Source organism: Dasypus novemcinctus, chromosome 4 (genome assembly GCF_030445035.2).
Source record: "Dasypus novemcinctus isolate mDasNov1 chromosome 4, mDasNov1.1.hap2, whole genome shotgun sequence".
Lineage (NCBI taxonomy): Eukaryota > Metazoa > Chordata > Mammalia > Cingulata > Dasypodidae > Dasypus > Dasypus novemcinctus.
This window is the reverse complement of record NC_080676.1, coordinates 61280277-61302953: the sequence shown is the minus strand read 5'-3', so window position 1 is coordinate 61302953 and position 22677 is coordinate 61280277. Positions and strand designations below refer to the sequence as shown.

The 22677-nt window shown below is 40.3% G+C and overlaps 1 protein-coding gene across 17 annotated transcripts in view; it reads left to right on the top strand.

Annotated features, from left to right (window-relative positions):
* DGKG (diacylglycerol kinase gamma) overlaps positions 1-22677 on the top strand; it is a 219183-nt gene that overhangs the window by 29701 nt on the left and 166805 nt on the right. For 11 of the 17 annotated variants that reach the window (XR_002793276.3, XM_058295504.2, XM_071214670.1 and 8 more), the window contains exon 2: positions 19385-19697. Coding sequence is in view for 16 of the 17 variants with exons in the window: in XM_058295504.2 (XP_058151487.1) it covers positions 19631-19697 (67 nt within the window). In the remaining variant the exon portion in view is untranslated. The remainder of the gene's footprint in view (positions 1-19384; positions 19698-22677) is intronic. The other 6 variants (XM_058295500.2, XM_023583190.3, XM_058295503.1 and 3 more) reach the window with 1 other exon arrangement.

Sequence of the window (22677 nt, the reverse complement as noted above, 5' to 3'; positions counted from 1 at the left end):
AATTTCCTTTGCTTATGGACTTTGGCCATAATGGGTTAAGGACCAAACTCATTCCGTTTGGGCACACCTTCACTAATAGCATCCTCAAAGGTTCTATTTACAAATGGGTTGATACCTGCAAGACCAGAGCTTGGGTCCTGATCATGCCTTTTGTGGGAGACACAATTCAATCCCCAACACCAGCTGTGAGTCAGGGGGAAGCATGTTCCCTAGGACGTGATCTCATGTGGAGGCCTCTGCTCACCTGCCTTCCCCAGCATCACCGCTCAGGGCTAGAGTCCAGAATCAGACAGCAGCACGGCTGTGTACACCCATCTCTCACGTGTCTGCTATAGCACCCCTAGTGGTAAAGCTGAGTAAATGTTCTCTCACATTCGCTTGAACAGTTAGAGGTAGAGCAGAACAAGGGCACACTTTGAGGTATTTTTTGAAGTGTCATGTTTTATCTCCAAATTTCCTGCATATTTTCCATTCTGCATCTATGCCTAATATAATTTAATTTTTTTTTTCCGCAAATAACATTGGCTTTCCAGGACCATACTATGTTTTTTTCTCCATCTGATCAAGGGTTTAGAATTCTCCACTTGGCTTACTGGTGGTGTCAGTGTCACAGGGACTGGCACTTGGATACTCAATACTTATTCATCCAGAGGTGTTATGGGGGAAGGGAAAGACCATGGGCTTTGGAACTAAACAGACGTGGGTTCACGTACCAGCTCTGTCACTTATTAGGGAGGGAATTTAGGAAAATCTCTCTGGGCTTGTTTTTACAGCTGTAAAATATACATCAGAAATGCCTTCCTCACAGGGTTTGCTGAACCTTACTGATGAAGCATGAAAAGCACCAGATACGTTAGAGTCTATAAGTGGAGGTTGCTGCTACTGCCTGTTATTACAGTGATTTATTGAATGACTCAATAAAGAAGTGAAGGAATAGCCCACCCTCAAGCTGTCTCACTCCTGGGCTGTAAACACTCTCCAAAGGCAGCCCCTAGAATGGCAGGGCTCAGTTTTTCCCTCTCCCACAAGCTCTCCCAGGTACTGGCTCCCTGGGCAGTTCTGTTCAGCTGACCTTTTCACATCTCTTTTAGGGCAGATATTCTCATGTTCACATCAAGGCCACAATGGACTATCAAGTGACCCTTGACTGCAAGTCCTCTCTGAATTCTAATGGGTATATGAAATTCCAAGACTTTCATTTTTATGCTGTCTTGGTAATCACTAAATGAGTTATTAGGGATTACTCACATTTGCTATTCATAAACTCATATTAGTTCATTACTAAATTTCCTGAGGGCTCTAATTCATGTCTATGAAGTCAGGCTGCCTCTAAATGCTCAGCAACACTGCAAAGCTTCTACCGCCCCCACACTCAGGCAGATGGTTAGACTCCTAGGACCCGAGGGAAGGTCACTTCATTATCATTGCAAAGCCAGACTTCTTTTGAGTTGGTCGTGATTTTCAGCTACTGCTCTGCTTGTTTTTTAATTAGGAATTATTGTTCATTTAACTTCATCATCATATTAGCTGGTGGAGGATATTTGGTTAGCCCTACAGCATGTAGCGATAGCAGATTTTCATCAAAGCTATTTTTAGCCTATACTTTTCCAATAACTAGATGTCAAAACATGAACAGGTTATAGTTCAAGCATAAATCATGCACACGCCCTTTTGCTGAACAGATCCATACATAATCTGCCTCCCAAAAGTGCTTATATGGTTGTTTGGTTATCTATTACTGTGTAACTACCTCAAAACTTAGTGCCTCAACAATCATTTCATTATTCTGTGTGGTTCTGTGCATCAGGAATTCAGACAGGGCCCAGCAGGGATGGTTTATTTCTACTCCACACTATGTTTGCTAAGGCTGGTAACAGTCTCTTGTTTTGCATGTTCGGCACCACAGCTCGGATGGCTTGAGTGAGTGAGGGCAGCTGGAATGGTGGACTGGAGGCTTATTTCTGGGGCTTCAGTTGTCATTATAAGCAGGGTTGCTCAGTTCTCCTCCAAGTAGTGTTAAGCCTTCCTCTCTCCTTGTGACCTCTCCAGGTGGTTTCTATGCAGGGTGGCTGGACTTCTTAAACCGCAGTTCTGTGCTCCCCAAAGCACAAAAGCAGAAGTGCCAGCCTTCTTAAGGCTTAGGCCTGAGACTGCTACTGCATACTGCATTCTCTTGGTTAAAGCAAATACAGGCCTAGCCCAGCTTCAAGAGGAAGGGACTAAACTAAAAAGGGCATGAAAATAAGGAGGCACAGTATTTTGGGGACCACAAAAGTAAGAGACCACTACAATAGTGACAGTTCATTGATGAATTCAAGCAATTTAAATAACTTGTAACACACTAACAGGTTAAGAATAATAAAGCTGGGAAGCAGACTTGGCCCAATGGATAGGGCGTCTGCCTACCACATGAGAGGTTCGCGGTTCAAACTCCCGGCCTCCTTGACCCGTGTGGAGCTGGCCCACGCACAGTGCTGATGCCTGCAAGGAGTGCCCTGCCACGCAGGGGTGTCCCCTGCATAGGAGAGCCCCATGCGCAAGGAGTGCGCCCCGTAAGAAGAGCCTCCCAGCGCGAAAGAAAATGCAGCCTGCCCAAGAATGGTGCCACACACACGAAGAGCTGACACAACAGAGAGAAACACAGGTTCCTGGTGCTGCTGATAAGGATAGAAGCAGTCACAGAAGAGCATGCAGCGAATGGACACAGAGAGCAGACAACTAGGGGAGGGGGAGAAATAAATAAAAAAATAAATAAATAAAAATATGTAAAAAAGAAATCTTTAAAAAAAGAATAAAGTAACTAAATTAGTTATATGCTTATAGGTCATTATCTTAATATTAAAATGTATGTATTGGGAAACGGACTTGGTCCAGTGGTTAGGGCGTCGGTCTACCACATGGGAGGTCCGCGGTTCAAACCCCGGGCCTCCTTGACCCTTGACCCGTGTGGAGCTGGCCCTTGCACAGTGCTGATACGCGCAAGGAGTGCCGCACCATGCAGGGGTGTCCCCTGCGTAGGGGAGCCCCACGCGCAAGGAGTGCACCTGTAAGGAGAGCCGCCCAGCGTGAAGGAGAGTGCAGCCTGCCCAGGAATGGCGCCGCCCACACTTCCTGAGCCGCTGATGACAACAGAAGCGGACAAAGAAACAAGACACAGCAAATAGACACAGAGAACAGACAACCCGGGGAGGGGGAAGAATTAAATAAATAAATAAATCTTTTAAAAAAATAAAATAAAATGTATGTATTGACTTGTGTTTTTTATTATAAAGTAAGTGGCTCACACATGATCTTATCAACAATTTTACTCCAACTTGTTTCTTTTGTTCCTTTCCAATTCTTTGTTAGCACCCATTTCTTTTTCTACAGGAAGTGCAAATAGGTATGGTAGGACTTTTTGCTCCACCTAAATGAGTCTTGGTCAAAAAAGTTTCAGAATCACTTTTCTTGTGGTCAAGAAATGAACCCTTAAAAATTGGCAGTAACTAGAGCTATAAAGTGAACAAGGCACTCTTTCTGCCCTGAAGGAACTCAGAGTCTAGGGGAGGAGAGCTGGCCAGCACACCACACTATGGTGAGTGCAGTGATGGGGAGAGCCCACAGTGTTACTGGAGAGCAGATACAGCCTCCAACCAACCCTGTCTGGGCAATGCAAGGGAGTTTCTTGGGGTAGGTGACACTTGAACTGAATGTTGAACATGATGTAGGAGGTCCTGGGTTGAAGAAGGGACAGAGGACAGAAAACCCAGAGATGGGGCTTGTCACCCCAAGACAGGACTTGTCACAAGTCTGGAAAAAGAAAGTAATTCTTATCTAACAAGCTTTTAGTCATTCTTTTAAAAATGTACTTATTATGGATTTATTATAAGTCTTTGGATGCACATAAACAAGTTCCCCTCATCTGATGTCATATTCATGAATTAATGTTTTTATGAGCTCAAAGAGGAGATGAAGAGGAGTTTGTTCCTGGATAATTGGCTATGGCTGATTCATTCGAATGAATAGAGAGACCCGGGGTGCAATTCAATAGTCATTGAATTTACCATCTTCCTTCTGACTTGTGATTTCCATGCTGACATCTGTATGGAACAAATAGAGTTTGATCCATTATAAGAAATTGCAGAGCTAGAAAATGTGTTAGAAACCATTATTCCAACCCCCTCATTTTATAGACAAGGAAACTGAGGCCCAAGCTGCTGAAGCAATTGCTCAGACTAGCATAGCAGTAGTGATAGAAAATATTCCTCTCTCATCCAAGCTAGACAATATCTAATCTGAGTTTTATTTAGAAAACCCTATTAAATTTTATTCTGTCAGGAAAAATGCTTGTGGTGGTAAAAAGAAGCTTGTTCATACTATAAAGAACATCTAAGAGGGGAATGATTGGGCAGGCTGCTGAAAGGGAAATGCCAAGCGGGGCTGGCTCCAGCAAGACTTCTTGTGTGTTAGCTGTCATCTTTATCAAAAGGCAAGAATCAGAGGTGAGATGCTATGTAATAGCATACTCAGCATATACCATCTGGAGAGTCAGGCAATGTTTCAGGCCCCTAAATTTTCCTGATGGAAATGAAAAACAGTGCAGCTCCTTCCATTGTGAGACCAAACACTGAGCTATAAGGGAATATCAATAAATATGACTATTTATGGAGTTATTAGATCACATACCTCTTAACCTCATCACCCCTGCTTAGCACAGTTCTTGCTCCTCCAGGAAGCTTTTCCTGATCCCCTGTGCCTGCTTCAGACATATTAGGTGGCACCATAATTCCCTGTGCATATCTTTATCACTACTCTTTTGTTTAGGTGCCTGTCTCTCACATGGAAGAGACATAGAAAGAGCTCTAGGGGAACACAGCTGGGAGAACAGATAAGTCTGCTCAGAGAGTTCAAACAAGCTATAAAAAAGAAGTGACATTTTATCTGGAACCAGACAGATGAATAGTAATTTATTATGGGAAGGAGTGAAGGACATTTCAGGTAGATTAAAGGCATGATGTATTTTTCAGTCCATTCTGTGCCAGGCACTTTGCTAGGTGCAAAGAATACGGTGTTCAGAAAGTAGACTGTAGATTGTTTGGTTGGAATGCGGACATATGGGGCATGAGATAACTAGGGTTAGACTGAAAGTGAGCTGTTAAGAGCAGGTAAAGGACCTTCTTGAACTAGCTAAGGAGCCAGCCCTTTATCCTGGAGGCCAAGAGAGAACTCTGAAGGGTTTAAAGCCAGTGAGTGTTGAGTCAAATTTGGCTCTAACTGAGGTAGATTTCTATGAACAGATATGCAGTGATTCCTGGGATATATTAAGTGAAAAAAAAATGTGGGGAAAAAAAAACTCTAATGTGCTACCTTTGCATAAGAAAGAGTGGAAAATAAGAAAATATCCATGTATCTGCTCATTTGTACAAAAATAAACACAGAAAAGATAAACTAGAAATGAATGGGATTGGTGGCTATAGGTATGAGTGGCAATGAGATGGAAAGAAAGGGGATGGAAACAGTAAAAGGAATGGGGGAAAGTGACACATCTCTGATTATACCTTATATAGTTCTGAGTTTTGGAACCATCCTAAAAAAGAATCAGTGATGATGGGAGAAAAAACCCTGAAGCAGGGGTTCTTAACCTTTTTTGTTCCACAGATCCCTTTGCCAGTCAGGTGAAACGAATACTGTAATTTGTTTATTGCATACATTCATAAGTGAAGGAAATGATAGATTTTAGTTAGAGATCAGAGAAAATAAAGATAATAAGTTGCTTTTTTTTTTCAATTCAAGTTCGAGGACCCCCTGAAATCTTTCCATGGACCCCTTGGGGGTGTTTGGACCCCTGGTTAAGAACCCCTGCCCTAAAGTAAAATACCAGCAGAAAGAAATGAGTGTGGGAAAGAACTTAAGTAACTTTTGAAAATTTATTTTGAGGATATGCCCTTAGGCTGAGATCAAAGAACTGTAAACTGTAAATATTGAACTCTAGTTTGTTTTTCTTGGAGGTATGGATTAGTCATTCTGAAACTACTTTCTGTGCATTTTAGGTTGAACAAATAAGTATTTTGTAAATAATGAATACAGAGTTTCTCACTGTTGAAGAAGAGAGTTTTAAAAATATGGAATGAGGGGAAGGCTACAATTAGCCCTGTAATGTTGGACAGGAGCTAGAGGTAACTGTATGAACTCAGAGTTTACAAAATGGATTAATAGATGATGATAGATAGATGATTGATGGATAGATATAGACATAGGTTGAGGATAGGATAGGATAGGATAGGATAGGATAGGATAGGATAGGATAGGATAGGATAGGATAGGATAGGATAGGATAGGATGATAAATAGATAATAGGCCAGATAGCTAGCTAGCTAGCTAGATGATAGATTTACATAGATAGATCGACAGATGGAAAGAGATAGATGATATGGATAGTTTAGATAGATTATCTAGATGCTTGATAGGTAGATGACAGACAATACATACATACATACATACATATACACATACATACATGCATACATACATACATACAGGATAAAATGGATGGATGGATGGATGGATGGATGGATGGATGGATGGATGGATTGGTGGGTGGGTGGGTGGATGGACAGATGGACATAGAAGTGTGTACATGGGTTTGTGTTTTCTAGCTTTGTCACTGATAGGTCCTAGAAGCAATGACATCCCAGTAGAAATGAGCACACTAGTGCCCAAATCTTGGTTTCAAATACCATTCTCTGCTAAAAGGATCTCAGCACTGGGACTGAGAAAGTCCAAGATGAGCCTAAAACATTTTGTAGTACTAGAAAATAAGGATGTATTCAAAGAATGATGGGGACATGTTTCAAAAGAGCTTTAATGAGCTTTCACTGGCCAACTCTGGGACAATTTGAGAATCAAAACAAATGATGACAGCAGGAGATTGTAACCATTGAAAAAAGAAGAATTCATGTATAAATACATATGTTACATATAAATTAAAATATGCATATTTACTTACACAAATATAAAGAAATATATAAATAAATATAAACATATAAAAATAAGTCTACATAAATAAACTGACAAATTAAGAGGGAATGCTCTTCCTTACAGTAAAATCCCAATGAATGAATATAAAAGGAAGATGGAATTAGAAAATTACTACCATATACTAATTGATCCAGGCAAGAATCACAAATGGATTCTAAAACTATTAGATAAAAAATGATTACAAATTACAACAACGTGGAGCAGAAATGTCTGTGGCAAACACTAGACACTTCGCAACTAAAGTGCCATCAGTTATTGTTTGAGCCATATTGCTACATTTTCTATTTGCAATAGGATGATGATAATTACTTATTGATTATACACGATGTGACAGGCATTGTGCTAGGTGGACTTTGTTTGTTTGTGTTTGTTTTATCTATATTAACTCATTTAATCCTAATGCCAATCTAGTGGGGTATTTTTCCATTTCTCAAACTTTATTTTAATTTATTTCATTTCATTTCATTTCAGCCAGTGGTTTATTAAGGAAATGAGAGAAAAGAATAACAGGTTATGGGTCCCCAGGTATACTTGCAGGCTGGTCCAGGCAGAGAGATAGATTTAGCTTGTGCAGTTGCTTTTAAACCATTAATTACTCCTTCCCCTTGCTAATGTTTGGGGAAAGGGTCCCAGTTGTTTGCCATTTTGATTGATTACTCCACCTATCAATTCCCTTGGAAATATCTGAGGCCTTTTCTTGATCCCATACAAAATCTCATTCCAAATGGAGCATTCTTGTGCGGGTCTTCCAGCGGCCTTCTTGTGGGGTGTCTCAGGGAATTTCCAGGTGGAGATGGCCACACGTTTCACGGCCATGTTTTTCTGCCAGATTTTAGATGCATTTCCCCATCTTAAACTAGCCTGCCTCAACACCCCCTTAGAGGGTTTATATATTTATCCTTAAGGGGGTGCTGAATTACTTCCTTCTGGTTAGGGGCAGTGAACTCTACCTGACAAGGTGTAAAACTCTTTTGCTACTCTATCACAATTGGGGAACGACAAATCTGGTACCATGGGTGGAACAGGATGAAACCCCATATGACTAACAAGGTGATGATTCTGGAAGAAATAAACTTAATTTTGAAGGTTTATGGTCCCACTAACAGGATAAAAGAGGATGATGGTAAGCAAGCTGTAGCAGTTTGATATTACTGATGAATTCCAAAAAGAAATATTGGATTATGTTTGTAATTTGGTCTGTACCTGGGCATGATTAAATTATCTTAGGGCTTTGATTGGGCCACATCATTAGGGCATTGAGTCCTCACCTCTAGGTGGGTGGGGACTCACAGATAAAAGGCATGGCAAAGGACAGAGTTGAGGGTTTTTGATGTTGGAGTTTGATGCTGAAGCCTTAAACTGGAGCCCCAGGAAGTAAGCTCACAGAGGAAACAGAAGCAAGCCCCAGGAAGAGAGGAAACCTGAGCCCAGGAGGAAGCAAGCCCCGGGAAGAAAGGAACCTTGAACCCAGAGACCTGGAAGAGAGGAACCCAGGAAGCCTGAACCCTCACAGATGTCGGCAGCCATCTTACTCCAACATGTGAAAATAGACTTTGGTGAGGGAAATAACTTATACTTTATGGCCTGGTGTCTGTAAGCTCCTACTCCAAGTAAATACCCTTTATAAAAACCAACCAATTTCTGGTATTTTGCATCAGTACCCCTTTGGCTGACTAATACACAGGGCCAAAAAAGAGAGCCAACTATGACATACTCACCATAAGTGTGTGAAAGTCCAGGTGCCTTCAGAGGCTGCATCCACCCAAAGTTGATGGGAAACAGCATTCTTCCTTGAGTTCTTTTATGCTGTTGGTTAGCTCTAGGGAGAGATTGTGGAGGACCTGCTGGGTTTGGGTATAAACTGCCAACCCCAATTCCCACAGCAGTGGTTATGCTTAGGACAGCTAGGAGAGGCATGAAGAGAGCACTGCCCTAGACATAAACTCACAAAGATACCTGTTTTAAAAATTGAAGTTTATCATTCTCATATGAACATCCACAAACCATAAGTGTATAGTATAAGCTATGGACTTAAAAAACAAACATGCATATCCTCATAAAGGGCTCCCATACATTACTCCACCACCAACACCTTGCATTGTTGTCAAACAATTGTTACAAATTATGAAAGAGCATTGTCAAAACATTACTGCTAACTATAGCCAATATCTTACATTTGGTGTATTTTTCCTCCAACCCACTCAGTTAATGACACCCTGTATTAGTATTATATGCTTGTTATAGTTCGTGAGAGAATGTTCTCATATTTGTTGTGTTAACCACAGTCCATCTTCCACCAGAGGATTCATTGTGTAATACAGTCCCATGCTTTGTACAATCAGTTACTCTCATATTCATCACAGAGTTGTGCTATCATCCTCTAAGTCAATTTTAGAACATTTTCATTACTCCAAAAGGAAAAAATCTCATACTGCCTTATACCCCCCTATTATTATCCCTTAGAATTGATATGTCTCCTTTGCCATTGCAACAAAAATATTACAATATTACTGTTAACTTATAATCCATAAATTACATTAGTTGTAATTTTCCCAAGTATCACCACATACTTAATACTTTGTAAAGGAAGAACATCCTTATACTATTAACCACAATCTTCATCCACCACCAAAATCACTTTGCTATACAGTCCCTACATTATTCTTTAGCTTCCTTTCTTTTTTTTTTTCCTTTACAGATTTATTTATTTATTTAATTCCTCCCCCCTCCCCCAGTTGTCTGTTCTCTGTGTCTGTTTGCTGCGTCTTGTTTCTTTGTCCGCTTCTGTTGTTGTCAGCGGCACAGGAAGTGTGGGCGGCGCCATTCTTGGGCAGGCTGCACTTTCCTCCGTGCTGGGCAGCTCTCCTTACAGGGCGCACTCCTTGCGCGTGGGGCTCCCCTACGCGGGGGACACCCCTGCGTGGCAGGGCACTCCTTGCATGCATCAGCACTGCGCATGGGCCCGCTCCACACGGGTCAAGGAGGCCCGGGGTTTGAACTGCGGATCTCCTATGTGGTAGACGGACACCCTAACCACTGGGCCAAGTTCGTTTCCCTAGCTTCCTTTCAATTGAAATATTACATCCACAAACTAACCTTTTCAGCCACAATTACATTTGTAATTGCTGAATAACAGCAGTGTCATTTATTCTCACTGTAATATATTGCCATCAGCTCTATTTATTTCCACACATTTACAGTCAACCTTATTTAAAATTCTACATGCATTAAGTATTAGTTCCCATTTCCAATGCACATTCAATTTTCAAGTAACCTATACTCTAGAGTTTACCTCCATGAGTTTACTCATCATTTTAGTTCATATTAGTGAGATCATACAATATTTGTCCTTTTGTGTCAGACTTATTTCACTCAACATAATGCCCTCAAAGTTCACCCATGTTGTCATATGTGTCCTGATTTCATTTCTTCTTACAGCTAATAGTATTCCATTGTATGTATATATCATATTTTGTTTATCCACTCATCTGTTGATGGACACTTGGGTTGTTTCCATATTTTAGCAGTGTTGAATAATGCTGCTATGTACATCAGCAAGCAAATGTCAGTTCACATTCTTGCTTTCAGTTCTTCTGAATATATTCCTAGTAATGGGATTACTGGATCATAGAGAAGTTCACTATTTAGTTTCTTGAGAAACAGCCAAACTGTCTTCAGGAAGGCTGCACCATTCTACATTTCCACCAAGAGTGAAGGAGTATTCCTATTTCTCCACATCCTCTCCAGCATTTATAGTTTTCGGTTTATGTAGTAAAGACCATTCTATAAGGTGTGAAATGATATCTCATTATAGTTCTCATCTGCATTTCCCTAATTGCTAATGATGTTGAACATTTTTTCATATGTCTTTTGGCTATTTGTATTTCTTCTTTGGAGAAATGTCTATTCACGTCTTTGGCCCATTTTTTAATTTGGTTGCTGGATATGTGGTTCTCAAACATGTTCTCCCATTGAGTAGGCTGCCATTTCACTTTCTTGACAAAATTCTCTGAAGATAAATGGGAGGTCCCATTTATCTATTTTTGCTTTCATTGCTTATGCTTTGGGTGTGAGGTTTTAAGAAACCACTGCTCACCACAAGAGCTTGAAAATGTTGCCCTACATTTTCTTCTAGGAGTTTTATGGTTATAGTTTTATATTTAAGAATTGATCCATTTTGAGTTAATTTTGTTATAAGGTGTGAGATAGGGGTCCTCTTTATTTCTTTCGGATATGGATATCCAGTTCTCCCAGGACCATTTGTTGAATAAACTGTTCTGGCCCAACTAGGTGGGCTCAACAGCCTTGTCAAAAATCACTTTGCCATAAATTTGAGGATCTATTTCTGAACACTCAATTCTATACCATTGGTCAACATTTCTATCTTTATGCCAGTACCATGCTGTTTTTACCAATGTAGCTAAGTAATATGCTTTAAAGTCAAGAAGTAAGAGTCCTCCAACTTTGTTCTTTTTTAAGATAATTTTTGCTATTTAGTACCTATTACCTTTCCAAATAAACTGAATAATTGGCCTTTCTAATTCTGAAAAAAAAGGTTATTAGAAGCTTTATTGGGATTGCATTCACTCTATAGATAAAAAATATGGGTAGAATCAACATCTTAACAATATTTAGTCTTCCAATTCATGAACATGTAATGCCTTCCATTTATTTAGATCTTCTTTGGTTTCTTTTAGTAAATAACCAAATTCAAACTTGTATTTGTAGTTTTCTGAATATAAGCCCTTTATGTCCTTGGTTAAGTTAATTTGTAAATATATGATTCTTTAGTCTCTATTGTAAATGGAGTATTTTTTCCACAACTTCCTCCTTGGGTTGCTCATTAGTAGTATATAGAAGCACTACTGGTTTTCATGTATTAATCTTGTATCCTGCCAATTTGCTGAACTCATCTATTAGTTCTGGTAGCTTTATTGTGGATTTTTTTGGAATTTTCTAGATCTAGGATTATGTCATGAGCAAATAGTGAAAGTTTTACTTTTTCCTTTCCTGTTTGGATGCCTTTTATTTCTCTTTCTTGCCTAATTGCTCTATCTAGGACTTCTAGCACAATATTAAATAACAGTGGTGGGATAATGGGCATCCTTGTCTTGTTCCCAATCTCAGTGGGAAAGCTTTCAGTCTTTCTCCATTGAGTAGAATGTTAGCTGTGGGTTTTTCATACATGCACTTTATGCTGAGAAAGTTTTTATTCTTATATTTTGGAGAGTTTTCATCAAGAAAGGATGTTGGGTTTTGTCAAATGCCTGGTCCACATCAATCAAGATGATCATGTGATTTTTCTTCCTCCATTTAGTAATGTGATGTATTACATTGATTGATTTTCTTATGTTGAACTACCCTTACACACTTGGAGTGAAACCCGCTTGATCATGATGTATAATTGTTTTAATGTGATGTTGGATTTGATTAGCAAGTATTTTGTTGAGAATTTTTGCATCTATATACATTACAGAAATCGGTCTATAATTTTTATTTATTTATTTATTCATTCATTCATTCATTCATTCATTCATTCATTCATTGGGGGCCAGGGACTGAACCCGAGACCTCATATGTGGGAAGCCGGCACTCAACCACTGAGCCACATCAACTTCCCTGAGTTGGTTTTTTCATGTGTTTTGCTTTTTGTTTGTTTTTATTTTTTCAGGAGGCACCAGGAGCCAAACCCAGAACCTCATATGTGAGAGGCAGGCACTAAACCACTTGAGCCACATCATCCACTCCATATAATTTTCTTTTTTCATTTTATCTTTATCTGGCTTTGTTATTAGCATCATACTGACTTCATAAAATGGTTTGATAAGATTCCCTCCTATTCTCTTTTTTGGGTAGAGTTTGAGTAATATTGGTATTAATTCTTTGAATGATTGGTAGAATTCACCTGCGAAGGTCTCTGACCCTGGGCTTTTCATCTTTGGGAGGTTTTTAATGACTATTTCCATCTCCTTACTTGTGATTGATTTGTTGAGGTCTTCTATTTCTTCTAGGATCAGTGTAGATTGTACACGTGTTTCTAAGAATTTGTCCATTTCATCTATTTTGTCTAGTTCATTGGCATACAGTTGTTCATAATATCCTCTTATGATCTCTTTTATTTCTGTGGGGTCAGTAGTAATGTCCCCCCTCTTATTTCTGATTTTATTTATTTGTGTCTTCTCTCTCTTTTTTTTTTTAATCAGTCTAGCTAAGGGTTTGTTGATTTTGTTATCTTTTCAAAGAACCAACTTTTGGTTTTGTTGAATCTCTCTTTTGTTTTTTGTTGTTGATGTTGTTCTCAATTTTATTTACTTCTGCTCTAATCTTTGTTACTTCTTTCCTTATGCTTACTTTAGGATTAGTTTGCTGTTCTTTTTCTAGTTCCTGCAGGTGTTCAGTTAGGCCTTTAATTTTAGGTCTTTCTTCTTTTTTAAATGTAGGCATTAGGGGCTATCCCTGTAAGCATTGCCTTCACTGCATCCCATAGATGTTGATATGCTGTGTTCTCATTTTCATTTGTCCCAAGATATTTACTTATTTATTTTACAATTCCTTCTGTAACCCACTGATTGCTTAAGAGTGTGTTGTTTAACCTCCATATATTTGTGAGTTTTCCCTTTCACCACCTGTCGTTGATCCCCAGCTTCATTCCATTATGATCAGAAATAGTGATTTGTATAATTTCAGTCTTTTAAAATTTATTGGGGCTTGTTTTGTGACCCAATATATTGTCTATCCTGATGAAAGATACACAAGCACTTGAGAAGAAAGTATATTCTGCTGTTTTCGGTGCAATGTTCTATATATATATGTAAGGTCTAGTTCATTTATCATATTATTCAAGTTCTCTGATTCCTTATTGATCCTTTATCCAGTTGTTCTATCCAAAGTTGAGAGTCTCCCAATAGTTAAGTCTCCCACTATTATTGTAGAGTCATCTATTTCTCAGATCAGTTTTGCAAGTGTGTGCCTCATATATGCACCCTGGTTAGGTGCATAAATATTTATTATTGTTATTTCTTCTTGGTGAATTGCTCCTTTTATTAATATATAATGTCCTTTTTCATCTCCTATAGCAGTTTTGTATTTAAAGTCTATTTTATCTGATATTAGTATAACTACTCAGCTCTTTTTTTATTACTACGTGTGTGGAATATCTTTTTCCAACCTTTTACTTTCAGTCTATTTGTGTCCTTGCATGTAAGGTGAGTCTCTTGTAGGTTGCATATAGATGACTGATATTTTTTTATCCATTCTGCCAGTCTATGTCTTTTGATTGGGGAGTTCAATCCATTAATATTTAATATTATTACTGTAAAGACATTACTTACTTTACATTATATCTTTTGACCTATCTTACTATTGTCTGTCTTTTTACCCTTTTTGTTACCCTTACTAATAATCTTCATATCTACAGTCTTTTCCAGTCTTCTCTCTCCTGTCTTTTCCTTTCAGGATTCAGCACTCCCTTTAGTATCTCTTGTAAATCTGTACACAGTCTGAAGCACGGACTGGGGGCCTACTACAAGGCAAGTTGCATGGGTGAAACCCTAAGTCAGAGCTTTTTAAAGTCTGTTTGTTGTTATAATTAGTCAGCCCACCTGTCATTTCTCAAGAGGCCAATGGTGAGAACTTTGAGGATATTCAGGGCTTTCTCTCTCATTCCAAATGAGATTTGCATGGCCAGGATCTCACAGTGTCTTTCCGGTAGGCTTCTTCTCAGGAGGTTTCCAGGCAGGGTCTCATAGCCATGTGGCCATGTTGTCTGTTGGCATGTTGTCTGCCAGGTCTTCAGCTGTGACCCAACTCTTCCCTTTCCCTAAACTAATCTGCCTCAACTCCCCCTTCAGAGGGTTTACATCCTTTTTCTTTTTTTTCTCACCCTTATTCGGAAGGGGGCACTGCTACTTCCTGTTGGTTAGGAGGGTAGGCCTTTCCTGACAAGGTGTAAATTCCTCTGACTACTTTATTGCAGTTGAGGAGATGAAATCCCCACATAGCTCATAAGATGTTGGTTATTACTCTGGTAATCATTGCTCCAACCGACATGGCTTCACACAGCCAGCATGCTGTAGCACAGTTGATCCAGTCTCTGGCAGGAAGCACCACTTGCCTTTGTCTCCTGGCTTGGACCACCAACTAATGTTACTGGATGGCTCTGGATTGTGCGCTTCTAGGTTCTTGGCTTATGTTGCAAAAAAGAATTTAAGGACATGCCATAGGGTAGGAAAGGGAGTAAAGAGTTTATTAAGAAACAGGAAAACAAGAAATGTACACAGTCTGAGGCATGGACCAAGGCCTACTGCAGGGTGAGTTGCTGCCTGTTTATTTTTCTTCTCTTGCTGCTATCCTTAAGGGCTAATTTTGATAGGAGTGTCCCTCTGGAGACAAGTTTCCCAGCTCTGGTTTCCCAATAAAAACAGGCTCTGGGGCCCTATGAAGAGAGTGTAGATCAATTCCAATGTGCTCTGAAAAAGAGACCCTGAAGGCCTCCAATCTTCTCTTTGATTCTCCCCCAATCTAGGCTTTCCTAACATTCCCAGCAGGTAGCACTCTTTATCCAGTTGTTCCCTGCTGTCCAAAGGTTATTCTGTGCCTTTAATTCTCAGCTGATTTAGGTCCTGGTGGGGGCGTGGTTGAGGCTGAGGTTGCCACCCTTCCCGGGGTGAAACTGTTGCACAGCTCCCAGCCACTGAGATCTGAGTTCTTTCATCAGCTGCAACCCCCTGTGCTGCCACTTCCCCCCACATACACTCTACCACATTCCCGGGGGAAAGTGACTCTGCCCGCACTGTTTTGAGAGAGAGTGATCAGTTGGCTCTTGGTTCCTGTCCTCCCTGGGTCACCCTGGGGATACGTGTGCAGCAGATGTTCAAGGAAGGCAGGTGAACCCGCCTGCACTGCCCGCAGAGACCAGTGTGCAGTGGCCCTTTTAAGGTAGCTGGGGTGAGTCTGCACACCTTGCCCATGAGAGAGTGTGCACTTCCTCTCTGTCCAGGGGGCCTTGGATCCCAGCGTGCAGCAGCCCTTCAAGGCGAATGTGCCCACACTTGCTGCAGAGTGTGCACTTTCTCTCTGTCCAGGCCAGGTGGGCATCAGCCCTTTTAAGGTGGGCATTGCATGCAGGAGAGTGCACACTTCCTCTCCTTCCAAGGGGCACTGGGGCCCAGTGCGAGCCTCCCTGCTCTGCCCAAGAGAAAGTGCAAACTGCACCTGATTTCCCTCCTGCTGGGTGCAGGGGCCTAAGCAGTGGCTTTCCAAACTGGGCATGCTGGATCTGATCCCTACCGCCCCAGGGGACCGGTATGTTTTTCAGTCACCCCTGCTTCCACTCCTGCCGGGCGTGGAGACAGCACAAATGCTGCTGGCTTCCTGGTGGCTAGGGCGGATTTAAACCTCCGCTGTGCTCAAGACTGGAATCCAGGTAGCCAAATTTGCCCGTCGACACTGTAGTTGGTGCCAGGTCAGTTCCCCTCTCCTGCTTTTGGGAATGAGAGTTTCTGCTTCCAGCAGGGAAGTGGGTCTAGGTGACCAGCCTCACCAGTGGAGGAGAGACAACTGCCTCTGCAACATGGGGGAATCTACTCACGAATCTTCCCTGTAGATGGTCAGTCTCCTCTTCCTGTTCTTCCCTGGATGGGGCACTGTGTCCTTCTCATCTCCGGAGGCCCCCGAACAGTTGATCCAGGCAGATCCTCGCTGATTATTAGTTGCCCTGTGGGATAAGCTGATTGTTAGAGTTTCCTACTCTGTCGCCATCTTAGGGATTCTCCTTTAGTGTGTTTTTTTAATTAATCTGTTTTCAAGATAAAGAAACCAATTTCAAGAAATGAAAAACCTGAATAAAGTCAAATAGCTAATAAGAGGCAGAGCCAGGATTCAAATTCCCTGCTTTCCGACTTCAAGTTCAGTGTGCCTTCTATCATACAGCATGTCTCTGAGTCCTCTTAGAATTCTGTGCATACGAAAGTATGCAGAACAATTAAGGCAGAAAAGCATTCTTCAACAAAAGTACTGGTGGTTCCTTTTCTCTCCTCACCATATGTATTAAATTCTTTGCCTTGTTTTTCTCATATGAAAAAGAGGGACCGCAATACTTCTCATGGTTTTTATGAGTATTAAATTAAGTAATGGAGCACACTGTAAAATAAGTTTTTCTTAAATGGCAGCAGCAGCAGTAGTAAAATTAGTTGTAATGTTGAATTCCCTAATATGATGGAAAATATTTCCAAAGGGCACCTCTCACTTTTGGACTAAATTGATAAGCAGAGACCAGATCATAAAGAGTTTTGTGTATCCTGAAAAAGAGATTAAATCTTATTCTATAAGCAATAGAAACAACTGAAGAATTTTACTACTGAGAGAGATGTGATTTGGCAATTTAGAAGGTGGGCATGGGAAAGGAGAGCAAAACCCAAGGCAGGGAGACTGATCAGCTGGTTTTTGTCAAGACCAGGCAAAAGATGACAAAGGTTTGAGTTGATGAAATGACAGGTGTGATGGAGAAGAGGGAATACACAGTGGACAGTCAAATCCCCAGATAGGTACCTGGGTTTGGCAGGAGAGAAAGGGCGAGAGCTGTGGGTTTGACCCTCAAGCATTTGCATGACCAGATTGCAGAGGAGAAACAGGTTAGGGGCACGGGATGCTGAAGATCTGGTTTGAGACATACAAGAAAGTTACAGTAGAGACCTGGATTGAGGAGCGTTCAGGGCTGAGGCAACATGCCTGGGAGTCACTGAAGCGATGGAGGTGGGTGGGGTCTCTCAGGGAAGGGGTGCAGAGTGAGGAGAGGGCTGAGGATTTTGGAAGCACCAATATTTAAAGGATGGCAAAAGAAGAGGGTGCTCAGAGACTGAGGAGGAACACTCAGAAAGATAAGAGAGGATGAAGACAGTGGAAGTATTCTGCCACGTCAAAGACTGCAGAGAGAGAGCAAATGAAGCAAGAAAGAAGGGACTGAAAGGTGCCTGTTGGATTTGGCAATTAGGTAACTGGTGAACTTGGCAAAGTAGGTGCAGAGCAGCAGAATCTTGGTCAGTAGATTAAAGAAAGAGTTGGACTTTTTAAGAAGAGAGACTAGACCTTGAATGCTCTCAGGGACCAGGCATCTCACTTCCCTGCCACATGTTTGGCTCACACTTGGAGAGCTCTGATGGTTGGAAGTTCTTTGTTACAGAGTTAGAGTCTCTCTCCTTTCAGCATCCTCTCTCAGCATGTGTTCAGTCCTCCAGGTCCAAAACAACCATGTCTACAGACTCCTCCACAGAACTGTCTAAGCATATACCTTCACTGGGTCATCTCAGCTAGTCCCTCCAACCATTCCTCAAGTGCTCCAGTCTCCCCTGTCTTGAGGTGCCAGTCTCCAGGATGTATCCCATTTTATGAAAACTGGGCTTGTTCTTTGGTAACATTGGAGCTTGAGTTTCAGCTGGTCTTTATTTCTCCTCCTATTAAATGAGTGGCTTTCCATATAACCTTACCCCAGAGTAAGAAATTCCTTTTACATTGTGATCAGTATACACATTGAATAAAGCACATATATGAAAGAAAAGTATCACGAAACAATACTGATCATTACAGTGGGAGGTACACTCTAATATTTTCGATTCCATTCTATTCTACTTTAATTTTTAAATATTGGTCCTCACCCATTACCTTAATTTCAAAATCCACTAAACTGATTTAATGATCGATAGTATGAAATACACTGTGCTAGGAGAGGCTCAAAGGAAAAGATGCTAAGGGTTTGTCTGAACCTATCCCTCCTTCCCTCTCTCAGACTCCTCACACTAGGGCCAGCTTGCTTTCAGTCTAACCTCTCTTTCATTGATCAGAGAGGAAAGATAACTGATTCCAGTCATTAGTATATTAGCCAGGCTTGGAGGGTATTTGAATTTCAAAGTGGCTCACCATAGGAAGTTAGGCAGCTAAATTGTGAGATTTAGAAATCAGAGAAGGAGAGAACAGCTCATCTTTCAAATCACTCCACACAGGCTATTATTGTCCCTGTGAGAACTCATGAGGAGTCTGCAGCCTGAAGCATTTCATCCCATGAAGGAGTATTCTAGTACCACCACTCAAATGAGACCTTTAAAATGTCCCAGAGTTTAGGAGTATGGCAGTACCTTACAGTCCTCACAGTTTGCCACCTGATCGCTCCCCCCAGCTAGACAGCTGTCTGGAGTTAGGCTGGTCTGATGTCTGTGCCCTCTTCAGACTTCCCTGGGTGGAGATCCCTCCCTTGAGAGCAATTATCCCCTGTAGATCTTTCAGAAGAGAATGTTTGGGATTTTTTTATATATGAGGAAAAAATGGCATACATTCTAACCCTGTCGTTTACAATGTCTTTTCTGCTTCTACCAAGGAAGAACCAGGATTTCTGAATTTGCCTTGACTTCAGACAAGAGGATGCTCGCCTGAGGACTAGCAGAGGTTTTTCTCATCTGCTAAGAGGTGCTTGCTGCTCCTATAGACTCTAGAGTCCTCCAGGAAATCTCCTGAAGTATTGTCCATTGCACGCCTGCAACTAGGAGGCCCTAAAGTGGGCCTTGGCTTCACCAAGGTGACCGAAACTCCGTCCTTGGCCTCCAGGCTCACACCCAGTTTAAAGATGAGTGAGGATCGGTGGGTCTCCCTTACCCCAGAAGAATTTGACCAACTCCAGAAATATTCAGAATGTGAGTAAATGGATTAACCTACCTGGTTGGGGGGTGGCATTTCCTCTTGATTGAGGAGATCTTCTCTGGAGAATGGAGCCGTGTAATCTTTGCAAAGCCACAAAGAATGAGGTTGCATCCAACAACTTATATATCCTTATAAGCACTAAACTAGTACTTTTAAACATAAAAACACAATTTTTAGCTTCTATAAATAATATGTGCTTACCATAGAAATTTAGAATATTCAGGGGGAAAAATAAAAAAGCTTTAAAATCACAAATAAACTTTAGTAATGTTTTGAAGCGCTTTTCCTCTGTGTACATTGCTCAACATGGTTGAGTGCACACGGAATATACCTTTTTGGTTTTTGCCTGCATTTTCCATCTAACATAATATCATAAGTACTTTTATCATGCCATTAAAAACTCTTCTTAGCAGAATTTTTGAAGGACCAAACACTCTGGTTACAATACTATACTATCAATTAATATATCTGGTGTTTGGGACCAATGACGTCTCTCTTACAGACAGCATGTAGTTAGGCCATGTTTTTTTACCCATACTGCCAATCTCTGCCTTTTAACTGGAGAGTTTAATCTATTTTCACCTAACGTCACTACTAATAATGCAGGACTTTCTTCTATCATTTTGCTATTTAGACTTTCTAAATCTTGTATATTTTTTTGTCCCTCAATTCTTCCATTAATGCCTACTTCTACATTTATTTGATTTTTTTAATGTTGTGCCATATTGAGTGCTTTCTCATTTCTTTCTGGATATTTTTTTCATATATTTTCCTTGTGGATACTTTGGGGTTAAAATTTAATATCCTAAATATATAACACTCTTATTTGGTTTGATATCAACTTGACTTCAATAGCTTACACATAGAATTTTCCTATATCCCTCCATCCCTCTACCTTTTTTATACTTGTTACCATTGCATCTATGTACATTGTATATACAAAACCATAGATTTATCATTATTTTTTATGCATTGGCATTTTAGTATTAGGAAGTAAGGAATGAAGTTACATAACAAAAAATACAATACAATAGTACTGGCATTTATAATTTCCCAAATGGTTACCTTTACTGGAGGTGTTTATTTCTTTATGCCACTTTGAACCACTGTCTAGTGACCTTTCCTTACAGTCTGAAGGAAAGTACTCCTTTTGGTACTGTGTGTAGGGCAGGTCTAGTGGTGATGAATTCCCTCAACTTTTGTTTATCTGTGAATGTCTTAATTTCTCCCTCACATTTGAAAGAAAGTCTCACCAGATAGAAAATTCTTGGTTGACAGTTGTTTCCTTTCACCACTTTAAAGTATTTCAACTCGCTGCCTTCTTGTTTGCATGATTTCTGATGAGAAATTGGCGCTCATTCTAATGGAGATTCCATTGTACATAACATGCTGCTTTTCTCTTGCAGCTTTCAGAATTCTGTCATTGTCCTTTGCATTAGACAGTTTGACCAATTTTTGATAAGGTATATATTTTTTTCTTGTTTGAAAATAATAACTTTATTTTTAAAGAAGTTTTAGATTACAGAAAAGTTACACTGAAAATATGGGGGATTCCCATATACCCCACCCCTACCCCATCTCACATTTTCTCCTCTTAATAACATCATACATTAGTGTAGTGCATTTGTTACAATTGATGAACAAATATGGAAGCATTGCTAATAAGCATGGTCTATAGTTTACATTATGGTTTACACTTTGCATCATACAATTTCATAGGTTCTGGCAAAATGTATAATGCCCTGTATCCATCATTGCAATATCATGCAGAACAATTCCAATGCCCTAAAAATGTTCTATGTTCCACGTATTCTTCCCCAGCCCCCAGAACCTCTGATAATCACTATCTTTATATCAGTATTACAAGTTTTTCTGTTACTACAATAATAATAAGTTTACTTTGTTCATGGCTGCATTTCCCCCCTTACGTTTGTTCATTCCTCAGTCTTGAGGATTTTGAGATGGTGATGCCCACTCTGTTTCAGATTGAGAGTGTATTTTTCTTCATGTTTATCCTGGTTGGTATTCTCTAGGCCTTTTGGATGTGCATATTCACCTCTCTTGCTAAGTTTGGGAAGTTTCCTTCATTACTTCTTTGAATATTCTTTCTGCCCCTTTCTTTCTTCTCCTTCTGGGACTCCCATAAAGCATATATTGGTATGCTTGATGGTGTCCCAGAGGTTTTTTAGGCTATTTCTGCTTTTTGTGATTCTCTTTTCTTTCTGCTTCTCAGCCTGATTAATTTCAATTGTATTTTCTTCCAGTTCACAGGTTCTTTCTTTTGCCAGCTCCAATCTGCTGTTGAAATCCTCCTGGGAATTTTAAATTTCAGTTATTGTGGTTTTCAACTCCAGTAGTTCTGATTAGTTCTTTTTTAAAATTTCTTTCTCTTTACTAAGATACTTGTTTTGCTCATTCATTATTTTCCTGATATCCCTTAGTTCTTTCTCTATATTTCCTTTCATCTCCTTGAGCATATTGAAGGTTATTTTTTTTTAAGTCTTTGTATGGCATGTCCCTAGTCTGGTCTTCTTGGTTGGTGTTTTCTGGATTTTTATCCTCTTCTTTTGGATAGGCAATCATATTTTGCTTCTTTGTTTATCTTGTAATCTTTTTTTGCAGATTGTACATTTTTCTATTTTTAAATGTTAACTTGGGATTTATTCCTTGATATGTCTGTTTGAGTTTATAACCTGCTGGTGATATGACAGGGAATTTCTTGAGTGTCAGCCCTCCTATCAGGAAGGCCCACCCAAGGTGAATACGAAGTACAGGGTCTTCCTTGTCTTTTCTGGGCCTGTGTCTTTTCCTGGGTTTGTGCTTGCTGGTTGCTTAGGAGTGCACCTGTTTGAAGGAGTTTAAATGGCCCTTCCATTTTCCAGAGAAGACCTTTTTCCACCACCCCCCCTCACTCCACCCCATGTTTAAAGCAGGTAAGTCTTTGCCCGACTATCTACCTCAATTGTTTCTTAC